At 40.5% G+C, this 13,606-nt stretch overlaps 1 protein-coding gene across 2 annotated transcripts in view; it reads left to right on the top strand.

Annotated features, from left to right (window-relative positions):
* Positions 1 to 13,606, top strand: part of NAA15 (N-alpha-acetyltransferase 15, NatA auxiliary subunit) — a 64,095-nt gene that overhangs the window by 22,044 nt on the left and 28,445 nt on the right. For both annotated transcript variants that reach the window (XM_038399136.2, XM_043512736.1), the window contains exons 3-10: positions 1,476 to 1,580; positions 3,803 to 3,960; positions 5,736 to 5,870; positions 5,998 to 6,151; positions 8,857 to 8,976; positions 10,987 to 11,082; positions 11,273 to 11,379; positions 11,867 to 11,939. In XM_038399136.2, coding sequence (XP_038255064.1) covers positions 1,476 to 1,580; positions 3,803 to 3,960; positions 5,736 to 5,870; positions 5,998 to 6,151; positions 8,857 to 8,976; positions 10,987 to 11,082; positions 11,273 to 11,379; positions 11,867 to 11,939 — 948 coding nt within the window. The remainder of the gene's footprint in view (positions 1 to 1,475; positions 1,581 to 3,802; positions 3,961 to 5,735; positions 5,871 to 5,997; positions 6,152 to 8,856; positions 8,977 to 10,986; positions 11,083 to 11,272; positions 11,380 to 11,866; positions 11,940 to 13,606) is intronic.

A 13,606-nucleotide genomic window follows, 5' to 3' on the forward strand; every position in this document is an offset into this window, starting at 1 on the left:
AAGAGATTTTTCCGTAAAACTTCATAAGTCTTTCAGCATCTTTTTGCTCATCCTTTGGATAAGTAATTTTAAGGGGAAACTGAAGAAGTACAAAGTGTAACTTTTGGAAACCCTGCACCATAACGTAATACTTTATTGCTGATGTAACATTTTTAATATCTGTCCTTAATCTTTTTTTTTTCTCTGTCTCCTATCTGAACAAGCAATACAGGATTTGGGGAAGGGGTTGGGTCGAACAACACACATAAATTGCGGTTAGAATTATCTTGATCCTCCAGTGAGGGGAAAACAGTTTGGAAGAGAAAAAAGGTTTTTTTTGCCACCCAAATTTTTTTTTCTTCTTCATTCTTTCAGTTGAATCTCTCTTTCAAGTACTGAAAGGAATTTCCTTTTTACTTGTTAGACTGGCATGACTGTCCTTTTCCGGAATCCACTTTAAATGACTCCCTTTTCTGTTAAGGAATGGACTATTTAAATAGACATGGCACTCCTTTCCAGTAGAGAGAGACTGTCTGCCTACCAGTGTATACAGGGAAAACTGACATGCTTTAGAGTAGGATACTGGTTCCTTTTTTTCACTGATTGTTTGAGCCTCATATGCTAACTGAATAAGCTACAAGTGTAATCTTTTGGACCTGAAAATAGAATAATTGGAATCTTTGTGCTACTAACTTTCCTGAGTCAAAAGTCTTATGTATGAATATTTATATGCTTTAAGTTATTAGTTTATATCGGGTGGGGAGCCTGCGGGCCAGATTCGGGTCTCTGCTTCATTTCATCCAGCCCGTGGCAAGTCACGGCACTGTGGGCTGGAAGCCTCCTCTCCCCCTCCTCCCGGACGTTAAAAGTCCGGTTGGCTCCCAGAAGCGACTGACACGTCCCTGTAGCCCCTAGAAGCAGGGGAGATAAGGGAAGCTATGCACGCTTCCCCCAGAACTGGCTCCACAGCTGTCCTTGGCCGGGAACTGCGGCCAATGGAGCCGTGGGGGCGGCGCCTGCAGGTGCGGGCAGCATGCACTGCACAGAGCCCCCCTGGCCCCTCTGCAGAGGGGCAGGAAATGGCAGCCCCTTTGGGGAGCAGCGCGGAGCCAGGGCAGGCAGAGAACATTTTACTAGATAAACCCCCAGCTCTGAGCCCGTCCCACACCCAAACTCCATCCCAAGGCCTGCACCCTGAACCTCCTCCTGCACCCGAGCCCTGAGCCTCCTCCACACCAGCGCCCACACGCCCAGCTGGAGCCCTCGCTCCCTCCCGCACCCCAGCCCAGAGTCCCTTCCTGCACCCTGAACCCCCTTTTCTGGTCCCACCCGGGAGCCTAGAGGAAGCCCCGAGTCTCCACACCACCTAGTGAGGCTGTGTGGCCTGCAACTGATTTTTTTTTTCCTGTGGTTCAGTGTCCCTGATAGAAAAAAGGTTCCCCACCCCTGATTTATATAATGTCTCTGGTATCAATTGAATCCTAATATTTTTTTAGAAACTCTGGCAATGAAAGGACTAACGCTGAACTGTCTAGGGAAGAAAGAGGAAGCATATGAACTAGTGCGTAGAGGCTTACGGAATGATTTAAAGAGTCATGTCTGTATCCTTTTTGAATATACCTTCCATTTGTGAATGCAGAGAAGGCTGTTAGAGTAACTGATTATTTTATAGAATGCGAACAAGAGCCAACATCTATCGCTGTTCCAAATTGAAAGTGTACAACTGGTACGTTTAAAATGCATATACGTATACAAGTAAATTTTGCTTAAACTTTTCTTGAACAATTTCATACCTAAATTTTGTCACAAAGCTGTTCTTGGAAGCACAAGCAATTAAATACACATTCTTGTTTTTGTGGGAAGAATTATAGTTGTTGAATCAAAATCAAATGCTCTTCTTTTTCCATTGTATTTGCAAGTGTAAACTTTTTTCTTCAGAATTGCTTGCTATGGCCCTGATTTAAGCATGTCCTTGAGCATGTGCCTGACTTTAAGCACATGATTATCCTATTGATGTCAGTGGGACTAGTTTCAGAGTAGCAGCCGTGTTAGTCTGTATTCGCAAAAAGAAAAGGAGTACTTGTGGCACCTTAGAGACTAACAAATTTATTAGAGCATAAGCTTTCGTGAGCTACAGCTCACTTCATCGGATGCATTTGGTGGAAAAAACAGAGGAGAGATTTATATACACACACACAGAGAACATGAAACAATGGGTTTATCATACACACTGTAAGGAGAGTGATCACTTAAGATAAGTCATCACCAACAGCAGGGGGGGGAAGGAGGAAAACCTTTCATGGTGACAAGCAGGTAGGCTAATTCCAGCAGTTAACAAGAATATCAGAGGAACAGTGGGGGGTGGGGTGGGAGGGAGAAATACCATGGGGAAATAGTTTTACTTTGTGTAATGACTCATCCATTCCCAGTCTCTATTCAAGCCTAAGTTAATTGTATCCAGTTTGCAAATTAATTCCAATTCAGCAGTCTCTCGTTGGAGTCTGTTTTTGAAGCTTTTTTGTTGAAGTATAGCCACTCTTAGGTCTGTGATCGAGTGACCAGAGAGATTGAAGTGTTCTCCAACTGGTTTTTGAATGTTATAATTCTTGACGTCTGATTTGTGTCCATTCCTTCTTTTACGTAGAGACTGTCCAGTTTGGCCAATGTACATGGCAGAGGGGCATTGCTGGCACATGATGGCATATATCACATTGGTAGATGCGCAGGTGAACGAGCCTCTGATAGTGTGGCTGATGTGATTAGGCCCTATGATGGTATCCCCTGAATAGATATGTGGACAGAGTTGGCAACGGGCTTTGTTGCAAGGATAGGTTCCTGGGTTAGTGGTTCTGTTGTGTGGTGTGTGGTTGCTGGTGAGTATTTGCTTCAGATTGGGGGGCTGTCTGTAAGCAAGGACTGGTCTGTCTCCCAAGATCTGTGAGAGTGATGGGTCGTCCTTCAGGATAGGTTGTAGATCCTTGATGATGCGTTGGAGAGGTTTTAGTTGGGGGCTGAAGGTGATGGCTAGTGGCGTTCTGTTGTTTTCTTTGTTGGGCCTGTCCTGTAGTAGGTGACTTCTGGGTACTCTTCTGGCTCTGTCAATCTGTTTCTTCACTTCAGCAGGTGGGTATTGTAGTTGTAGGAATGCATGATAGAGATCCTCTGATATTCTTGTTAACTGCTGGAATTAGCCTACCTGCTTGTCACCATGAAAGGTTTTCCTCCTTCCCCCCCCCCTGCTGCTGGTGATGGCTTATCTTAAGTGATCACTCTCCTTACAGTGTGTATGATAAACCCATTGTTTCATGTTCTCTGTGTGTGTGTATATAAATCTCTCCTCTGTTTTTTCCACCAAATGCATCCGATGAAGTGAGCTGTAGCTCACGAAAGCTTATGCTCTAATAAATTTGTTAGTCTCTAAGGTGCCACAAGTACTCCTTTTCTTTTAGTGGGACTAGTGACATACTTGAAGCTTAAATACATACTTAAGTGTGTCCCTTGATTGAGGCCTGTATTAGGTAAGTTAAAAAATGCAGGTAATACAAGTTGATAGTCCTGTCAAACAGTAGGAAAATTAATTGCGATAATGTCTGTCCGTCTATCATCTTCTCACCCCCAGCCCCATGTTCCTGTAATATCAATTGGTGAAAAGCTTTATATAGTCAGTTTAAATGTTCTAGTGGTGTTACTGTCTGTTACAAAGCTGGATTGATTATTTATTAATTATTTTATTTATATTACCTAGTAGGCACACTCTTTCTGCCATTCTGGATTGATTTTCTTCACCCTCAAATGCAGTAGTACCCTTAACAAAGTTTTCCAGGTTGGCATGTCTATGGTCTTCTCCAGAGGTCAGACAAGAAGTATGATGAAGCTATCAAATGTTACAGAAATGCACTGAAATGGGATAAAGACAATCTTCAAATCTTGAGAGATCTCTCTCTGCTACAGATTCAAATGAGGGATCTTGAGGGTTACAGGGTAAGTAGAGTATTTACCTTATTATAGGTTTCCAGGGAAACAGAGCAAAGAGTTAGTGCAGTAATTAGTAACTTGCATACAGTTTCCTCGGGTTAAAGACCATAGGAATCAAAACATTAAACCCTTATATGCTTAACAGTTAGACATTCATACTCATATATGCAGAAGACTACTTTTTAATAACTTTCATGTAAAGAATATAATTTGCTAGGTTATCTTTCTGTTAAAGCAGAATTGTTCACTGGGGGACACTCAGAGTGTTGTCTAGTCTATAAGTGTCCCAGGTGTTGATAGGGCTTTTACCACTTTCTTTTGGAGACTGTTCTGCTGCCTAACAAAGTTTACTATTAGGAAAATTGTCCTGATATTCAACCAAAGTGTTTTCCTTTCATAACTTTCTCCCATATATTCATCCCTGTTATTCCCCATATAAGCCTCTATCTATTCCTCTCATTCCTTGGTTTTAGATTTTCAGTCGTTCATAGACTTACCATGTTTCTCCCATTGATTATCCTGTAGCCAAACTGAATATATTTTAGTTTTCAACTTTCTATTTTCCTTTTAAGCCAGTTTCTGCAGCCCCTGACTAAATGCGTTGCTCTTCTCTGAATTCCTCTCAGTTTGTCAATAGTTTTCTGGTAAAATGTTGCTTAGAACTGAACATGCTATTCTAGGTACAGTCGCACTATGGTGTTTTGTTTCTGTGGACAAGGACTCCAACCACTGCTCTCACATCTCTGCAAATGCTTCCCCAAATTGAATTGCCCTTTTTTGCTGTCCTGTTGCATTGCAAACTCATGTCTGATTTGCTGTAATTAAGAATTACTAGTTTTTTATCTCCCCATGTGTGTTGAAGGTGGGATATTTTCCATCAAACATATGTGCTCGTATGTTTCAAGTTGAATCTCATATGCTGTTCATGTTTCTAATTTCTCCAAGTCCCTTTGTATTTAATCTGTCTTGACTGAAGCTCAAAACTCATCACAGTTTTGAATCTGTGAATGTCATCATGCAGTTTTCTCCTGCTAGGTCATTTAATATAAAGGTTAATTAAGATTGGACGTAATGCAGCTCCCCCCAGTTTTATGCATTACTGTTTATTATTACTCTTAGCTGTTCTTCATGATCCCTTTCTGTTTGTTGCTCATGCTTGTTACCCTCTATGTGTATAGTGACTTTTCAAAAATATTTTTAAATTACTTGCTGTTCCAGAAATCTGAGTCAAAAAAATTCATGACTCCTTGAAGAGTCATACAGCTAGGTTCCGAAACTAATTAAAGGCCATTTGCAGATGCAACTATAATCGCCATAAAGATGGATGCCATTTACACTAGCCATTCTTCATGCAATTACTTTTATGTTGAGTTGGGTAGAATCTCTGATTGAATACATACAGACTCCTTGATAAATCTGAAGTGTCATTACAACAAGAACTGTTCCCTAGGTCCCAAACTGAAACATCCTGAATGATGCTTTTTATTTAGTAGTTTTAGGATAGAGAACAACATGCCTTGATACCTACATTAATGTTAGCCTGGCTCATGAGGACAGCTTAGTTGGAAATAGGACCTCTTTAGTACTGTTTTAGTTAAATGTTATCTTTTTTCACTTTATCAAAGTTCAAGCTTTTTAATTTGGCACAATTGCTATTTTTTCCTTTGTACTGTGTCAGGTAGTCTTACTAAAATATATTGAAATGTTAAAGCTACAGTATTTTATGGAGAACTTTAGAGTCCATGAGAACAGGAAAATTAGTAGTTATAACTGTCTTACAGGAAACCAGGTACCAGTTACTTCAGCTCCGACCTGCACAGCGAGCCTCGTGGATTGGTTATGCTATTGCTTATCATCTGCTGGAAGATTATGAAATGGCAGCAAAGATTTTAGAGGAATTTAGGAAGACTCAACAGGTATAAAAAAGAAAACACACAAACAATTTAAAAACATTTAGATTTTTAAAACCAAATTAATTCAGTTTATCCTAAGTTTAAGTATATGCTACAAGGGTGAATACTCATATGCCTTGTTTACATTCAGACGTCTCCTGATAAAGTGGACTATGAGTACAGTGAGCTGCTGTTGTATCAGAATCAAGTCCTCCGAGAAGCAGGACTCTACAAAGAAGCCTTGGAACACCTTGGTACCTATGAAAAGCAGATCTGTGATAAACTGGCTGTTGAAGAAACTAAAGGTATTTTGCCTCTTCGGGATGCTGTCACTCTTTGTGCTTATACATATCTGCATTATCGAATCTAGTGTGTGGTTCCTGTATATGCTGTTTGAGAAATAAGCTATTTTTATATGACTGAATTATGAAATATACCAGACAGGCCAATTTAGGTCTACAAGAGTTAGCATTGGGTCTATTGTTTTCACTGGACTTTCTAATGTTCTTGGCAGAATTTGGCTGTCTTCTGGTGAGATACTACTTCCTGGTCCTGTCATGCTGGTGGGTGGGGCAGAGGGGTGTCTCCCTGGTTTAAGATTATCTAAGGTGGCTGCTATGTGAAGACTCGTAGCCCCAAGTTTCATAGATTCATAGATAGGAAGGTCAGAAGGGACCATTCTGATCGTCTAGTCCGACCTCCTGCACAGCGCAGGCCACAGAATCTCACCCACCCACTCCTATGAAAAACCTCACCTATGTCTGAGCTATTGAAGTCCTCAAATCATGGTTTAAAGACTTCAAGGATCAGACAAGCCTCCCTCAAGTGACCTTTGCCCCATGCTACAGAGGAAGGCGAAAAACCTCCAGGGCCTCTCCAATCTGCCCTGGAGGAAAATTCCTTCCCGACCCCAAATATGGCAATCAGCTAAACCCTGAGCATATGGGCAAGATTCACCAGCCAGATACTACAGAAAATTCTTTCCTGGGTAACTCAGATCCCACCCATTTAATATCCCATCTCAGGGGATTAGTCCTATTTACCCTGAATATTTAAAGATCAGTTACTTACCAAAATCCCATTATCCCATCATACCATCTCCTCCATAAACTTATCAAGTAGAATCTTAAAACCAGATAGATCTTTTGCCCCCACTGCTTCCCTTGGAAGGCTATTCCAAAACTTCACTCCTCTGATGTTAAAAACCTTCGTCTGATTTCAAGTCTAAACTTCCTGGTGGCCAGTTTATACCCATTTGTTCTTGTGTCCACATTGGTGCTGAGCTGAAATAATTCCTCTCCCTCTCCTGATTTATCCCTCTGATATATTTATAGAGAGCAATCATATCTCCCCTCAACCTTCTTTTAGTTAGGCTAAACAAGCCAAGCTCCTTAAGTCTCCTTTCATCAGACAAGTTTTTCATTCCTTGGATCATCCTAGTAGCCCTTCTCTGTACCTGCTCCAGTGAATTCATCCTTTTTAAACATGGAAGACCAAAACTGCACACAGTATTCTAGGTGAGGTCTCACCAGTGCCTTGTATAATGGTACTAAAACCTCCTTATCTCTACTGGAAATGCCTCGCCTGATGCATCCCAAAGCCGCATTAGCTTTTTTCACAGCCGTATTGCATTGGCAGCTCATAGTCATCCTATGATCAACCAATACTCCAAGGTCCTTCTCCTCTTCTGTTACTTCTAATTGATGCGTCCCCAACTTATAACTAAAATTCTTGTTATTAATCCCTAAATGCGTAACCTTACACTTCTCACTATTAAATTTCATCCCATCACTATTACTATTATTCCAGTTTACAAGGTCATCCAGATCCTCCTGTAGACTATCCCGATCCTTCTCCGAATTGGCAATACCTCCCAGCTTTGTATCATCTGCAAACTTTATTAGCACACTCCCACTTTTTGTGCCAAGGTCAGTAATAAAAGATTGGTCCCAAAACTGATCCCTGAGGAACTCCACTGGTAACCTCCCTCCAACCTGACAGTTCGCCTTTCAGTGGGACCCGTTGCAGTCTCCCCTTTAACCAATTCCCAGTTAACATTTCTGAAGTAAGCACTAGCTTGTGCTGTGAAAGTTGCTGGAATAGAGGAGAGGGGTAAGACTTTGCTCTTTTCTTCTTTTCTGTAGAGCAAAATTCACTAAGTTAGTGAGACTTTCCTCTAAACATGATTCCTTCTTAATTATCAGATCACCTTTCATGAATTCAGTCAAGTGTGCTTACTTGAATGGGTGTGTGTGTGAGGGGGAGGTGTCATCAGTTACGTGATGTCTAGTTACTTTTGTGTGTGTGTGTGTGTGTGTGTGTGTGTGTGTGTGTGTGTAAAATTACTTTTACTGTTTTTTAGCACTGCTAAGTCAATCCAGCTCTGAAATGGATGGATTATGTTCTGGCTGAAGCATCAACAGAAATGCTGGTTACACGTGCTGGTCCAAATTCTATCTTTGTTATCACTATGCCATCCAATTGCCAGCTGTCAGTGAGGGAAGAAATTGCCTGCAGAATCTCTCACTACCACTGACAAGTTAGACAAATAGCTGATGTACAAATCTGAAAAGATGGTTTTTCACACTCACGCTTTGTAAACTTTTCCTTTTACTTGCAAACTGAGCATATTTGATTTGGACGTCAAGAAACTATAAACATGGAACACCACGTACCATTTTTAATTACTTTCCATAGTAGAACTGTACTTGGTTCTTCAAAAATTTTAATCAAGGTACATCTAATTTTTGTTCCTCACTCTTAATGAAGTGACTCCTTCTACCTGTATAAGTCTTCAACTAAAAAGCTTAGTAAGTTGTTGGCTATGAACATGAAAACTTGTTAAACCTCAAAATTTAAGTTCTTGTCAGTCGTACCATTGATATTCATGTCTAAGAAATGTAGATTAACAAAGAATTGAGGAATGTCTAACGGTCAAATTAGCACTACAGATGTTTAGCTGTTGCATTCTCCCTCACACTCAGTGTATAACTTTATGAATTTTAAACAGGAGAACTTCTGTTACAACTCTGCAGGCTGGAAGAAGCAGCTGAGGTGTATAGAGGATTGCAAGAAAGGAATCCTGAAAACTGGGCTTACTACAAAGGCTTAGAAAAGGCACTTAAACCAGGTAATGATTTTACAGCTTGTAATAATAGAATATCAAGAATCTATTTTTGCTCAGTTGTCATTTACTTATGCATTGAAAATATGCATTCAGTACATTCTTAAAGGGACACATATATTTGACAACTTCTAGTCTAGTTTTTGATATGTAGTAGGGATTTATTATGTTTTTGTTACTAACATTAAAGTCTTGTAAGACTTGCATGACTTTTTGTCCTGATATCCTGTTTTGTCTTCAAAAAGTGGGAGTGTGCTAATAAAGTTTGCAGATGATACAAAGCTGGGAGGTATTGCCAATTCAGAGAAGGATCGGGATATCATACAGGAGGATCTGGATGACCTTGTAAACTGGAGTAATAGTAATAGGATGAATTTTAATAGTGAGAAGTGTAAGGTTATGCATTTAGGGATTAATAACAAGAATTTTAGTTATAAGTTGGGGATGCGTCAATTAGAAGTAACGGAAGAGGAGAAGGACCTTGGGGTATTGGTTGACCACAGGATGACTATGAGCTACCAATGTGGCTGTGAAAAATGCTAATGCGGTTTTGGGATGCATCAGGAGAGGCATTTCCAGTAGGGATAAGGAGGTTTTAGTACCGTTATACAAGGCACTGGTGAGACCTCACCTAAAATACTGTGTGCAGTTCTGGTCTCCCATGTTTAAAAAGGATGAATTCAAACTGGAGCAGGTACAGAGAAGGGCTCCTAGGATGATCCGAGGAATGGAAAACTTGTCTTATCAAAGGAGACTTAAGGAGCTTGGCTTGTTTAGCCTAACTAAAAGAAGGTTGAGGGGAGATAGGATTGCTCTCTATAAATATATCAGAGGGATAAATACAGGAGAGGGAGAGGAATTATTTCAGCTCAGCACCAATGTGGACACAAGAACAAATGGGTATAAACTGGCCACCAGGAAGTTTAGACTTGAAATCAGACGAAGGTTTTTAACCATCAGAGGAGTGAAGTTTTGGAATAGCCTTCCAAGGGAAGCAGTGGGGGCAAAAGATCTATCTGGCTTTAAGATTCTACTCGATAAGTTTATGGAGGAGATGGTATGATGGGATAATGGGATTTTGGTAAGTAATTGATCTTTAAATATTCAGGGTAAATAGGCCAAATCCCCTGAGATGGGATATTAGATGGATGGGATCTGAGTTACTATAGAAAATTCTTTCCTGGGTATCTGGCTGGTGAATCTTGCCCATATGCTCAGGGTTTAGCTGATTGCCATATTTGAGGTCGGGAAGGAATTTTCCTCCAGGGCAGATTGGAGAGGCCCTGGAGGTTTTTCGCCTTCCTCTGTAGCATGGGGCAAAGGTCACTTGAGGGAGGCTTGTCTGATCCTTGAAGTCTTTAAACCACGATTTGAGGACTTCAATAGCTCAGACATGGGTGAGGTTTTTCGTAGGAGTGGGTGGGTGAGATTCTGTGGCCTGCGCTGTGCAGGAGGTCGGACTAGATGATCAGAATGGTCCCTTCTGACCTTAGTATCTATGAAAAAATGGCAGATTGTAAGTGCTGTAGTCCTTCTCTTTGTATGAATAGTAGAAATAGAAGGCAAAGTCCTTTTTTAGAAAGGACACTATCAATTAAATTTTTTTCTCTGCTCTCTCATTTATGGTAATCTTGTGTTTACAGTCAATATAATTTTCAGGCAGAACTATGATTTCTTTCTGTTTATTTACTTTGTGCCTTTGACAGCACTTTTTTACAATCCGTTTAATTGCTCCATCTGTATAGTTAGTTTTCCTCTGTGTGGGTCATTCTATCCTCCATTCCTGGGTGAAACCTTTTTTTAAAAGGGGAAAATGCAATCAACAAACTGACAGGGGGACTCGTAACCGTTGTACCTGAAACTACTTTTTAATGACCTTTCAAAATGGACTACATTGCAAATTAATTATGTTACTTAAAGTATACAGCTACTACTTGCTATGTATTCTGGGGTGTGTTTAATTTAATTACCAGAAAAGGTTCTTTTTAGTCGTTTCCAAATTTTGTTTTGTTGTAGCCAATATGCTCGAGAGGCTGAAAATCTATGAAGAGGCCTGGACTAAGTACCCAAGGGGACTAGTTCCAAGAAGACTGCCACTAAACTTTTTATCTGGTATGTGCATTTTTGGCAAGCAAATAAAAATAATTTCACTATATATATATATATATATATATATATATATATATATATATATATATTTTTTTTTTTTTTTGCTAAAACTTCCTATTTAACAATATAAAAAGTTAAAATCACAAAGTAATATTTGGTAAAAACAAAATCAACAGATCTTTTTCCCCCAAAGGTGAAAAGTTTAAGCAATGTTTGGACAAGTTTCTAAGGATGAATTTCAGCAAAGGCTGTCCACCTGTTTTTAATACTTTGAGATCATTGTACAAAGATAAAGAAAAGGTAAATGAATCTTTCCAACAATTTGGATTTATTTTTATACACGAAAGGAATAAAAGCAACTTTATGTTAAGTTGGAGCCTACTTTGGCCTGGAAGTTCAGTGCTTAGACTGGGATCTCCCAGCTGACGCTACTCTATTATTGTCACTGACTTGATTTTTCTCATTATTCTAGGTCACAAAAGCAAAAATCCAGTTCTACATTTCCTATTGTGCAAATTTACGTAGCTCTTTTCCAAGTCAGTTGTACCAAACCATGAACTACTTAACAGAAACCAATTAAGTGTATGTGTACACAAAATTGTTAGGATTTCTCTCTATATGTCAACAGGAGAGGTGGGAATTGAGCACATTCCCCTCTGTACTAGGACTTAGTATATTGCAATAGTAGATCTCTTATCGTCAGCATGTGTAACACCAAAGACATTCATGTTATAGTGAAATAACTCCTGGATCACTAATATTTCTTGTCTTGTCTTTGCATGTGGAGGTGGTAATTATAGAAGAGTTGGTGGTAGGTTATGAAACTTCCCTAAAAAGCTGCAGGTTATTTAATCCCAATGGTGAGTAACAATGATTTAATACTTTATGAAAACACTGTGCCCATCATATGTTATATGTAACAATTCAGTCGGGGTGAAGGAATAGAAAAAAAAACCCCTACAAACTTTTGAAAGTGGAGAAGTGAGCTGTAGCCCTCCTTAGAATTTGAGTACCATAGTATGTTCTCAGTCTGTACTCAAAATGTATGCTGTTTTAGCCTAGGCAACTGTCCGCACTCACTTCAAGATATCCTAGGTTGGGACACCCTTAAATGTGATGAGGAAAGAATTATAATTATGGCAGCCATGTGAAATGAAAATGGATTATGTTGTAACTGTATTGGTACTATTTAGTATATATATTATTCATGTTAAAATAAAACTTTCTATTTACAGAGAAGAACTTGAGATGTAAAATTCCCATATTTAGATACCTTGGCCAGTCTGTCTTTTTTCAAGAAATGATGACTGTTTCACAATCTTGCAAAGACCTTCTTTGGGCAGTTAATTAAAAATTCATCCTTCCTTGAATGTGAAAACATTGTCTGCATGTAAACTTGCACCAGTTAACAAAAGATTTGTTTTTCAAACCAGTGCAATTAGTGTGGAGATGCTCTTCGGCTAAGGGATGACTTACTTTATTTTGGCTTAATCTCTTGGTTTTTTACAGTATTAAGCTAAACTGAAATAAGCCAATCTCTCAAACTGAATTAAAAATTTAAATAAACTTGTATTTTTTTTAAAAAAAAGTTTAAATTGGGGCACATTTATGTGGACATGGCAAACTCAGTCTGTTTAATTTTCATAGGAGAGAAAGTATTAAAAGTAAAAATATGATTGTGGGGTAAATCATGTCATATGTAAGGCTATGTTTTAGTCATGGGTATTTTTAGTAAAAATCATGGACAGGTCATAGGCAGTAAACAAAAATCACAGCCCATGACCTGTCCATGACTCGTACAATATACCCCTAACTAAAACTTGGGCTGGGGGCCTGCGGGTGCTCAGTGGGGGGAGCGGGCAGCAGTGCACGGGCTGGGACCCCCATGGGTGCTAGGGGGAGCGGGTGATGGTGCGCAGGCCAGGACCCATGCTGGTGGGGGTGGGCAGGCAGTGGCACACAGCCTGGGACACCCCGCTGGTGCTGGGGTGGGGACGGGTGGCCTAGGACCCCTGTTGTTGCTTGGGGAGGGTACGGGGAGAGAGAAGTGGTTGGAGGGGCTGGCAGGCTCCCTACCTGGCTCCCCATAATTCCACAGAAGCAGATGGCATGTCCCTGCAGCCCCTAGGGGGAGGGAAGGCCTGGGAGATGCCGCACGCTGTCCCTGCTGCAAGCTCCGGCTCTGTAGCTCCCCTTGGCCATGAACCGCAGTCAGTGGGAGCTGCGGGAGTGGTGCCTATAAACAGGGGCAGCACACAGAGCCCCCTCGCCCTCTGCCTAGCAGCTGCAGGGAAATGCCAGCCGCTTCCGGGGAGTCCTGTCCCAAGGTAAGCGCCACCCTGCACCCCAGCCCCCTGAGCCAGCCACAACGGCTGCTGCAAAAGTCACGGAGGTCACAAAGTCATGGAATCCGTGACCTTGACAGACACGCAAACTTAGTTACAGTAACTCCCCACTTAATGTTGTCCAGGTTAATATTGTTTCCTTGTTATGTTGCTGAATGATTAGAGAACATGCTCGTTTAAAG

This window comes from Dermochelys coriacea, chromosome 4 (assembly GCF_009764565.3).
Source record: "Dermochelys coriacea isolate rDerCor1 chromosome 4, rDerCor1.pri.v4, whole genome shotgun sequence".
Classification (NCBI taxonomy): Eukaryota; Metazoa; Chordata; order Testudines; family Dermochelyidae; genus Dermochelys; species Dermochelys coriacea.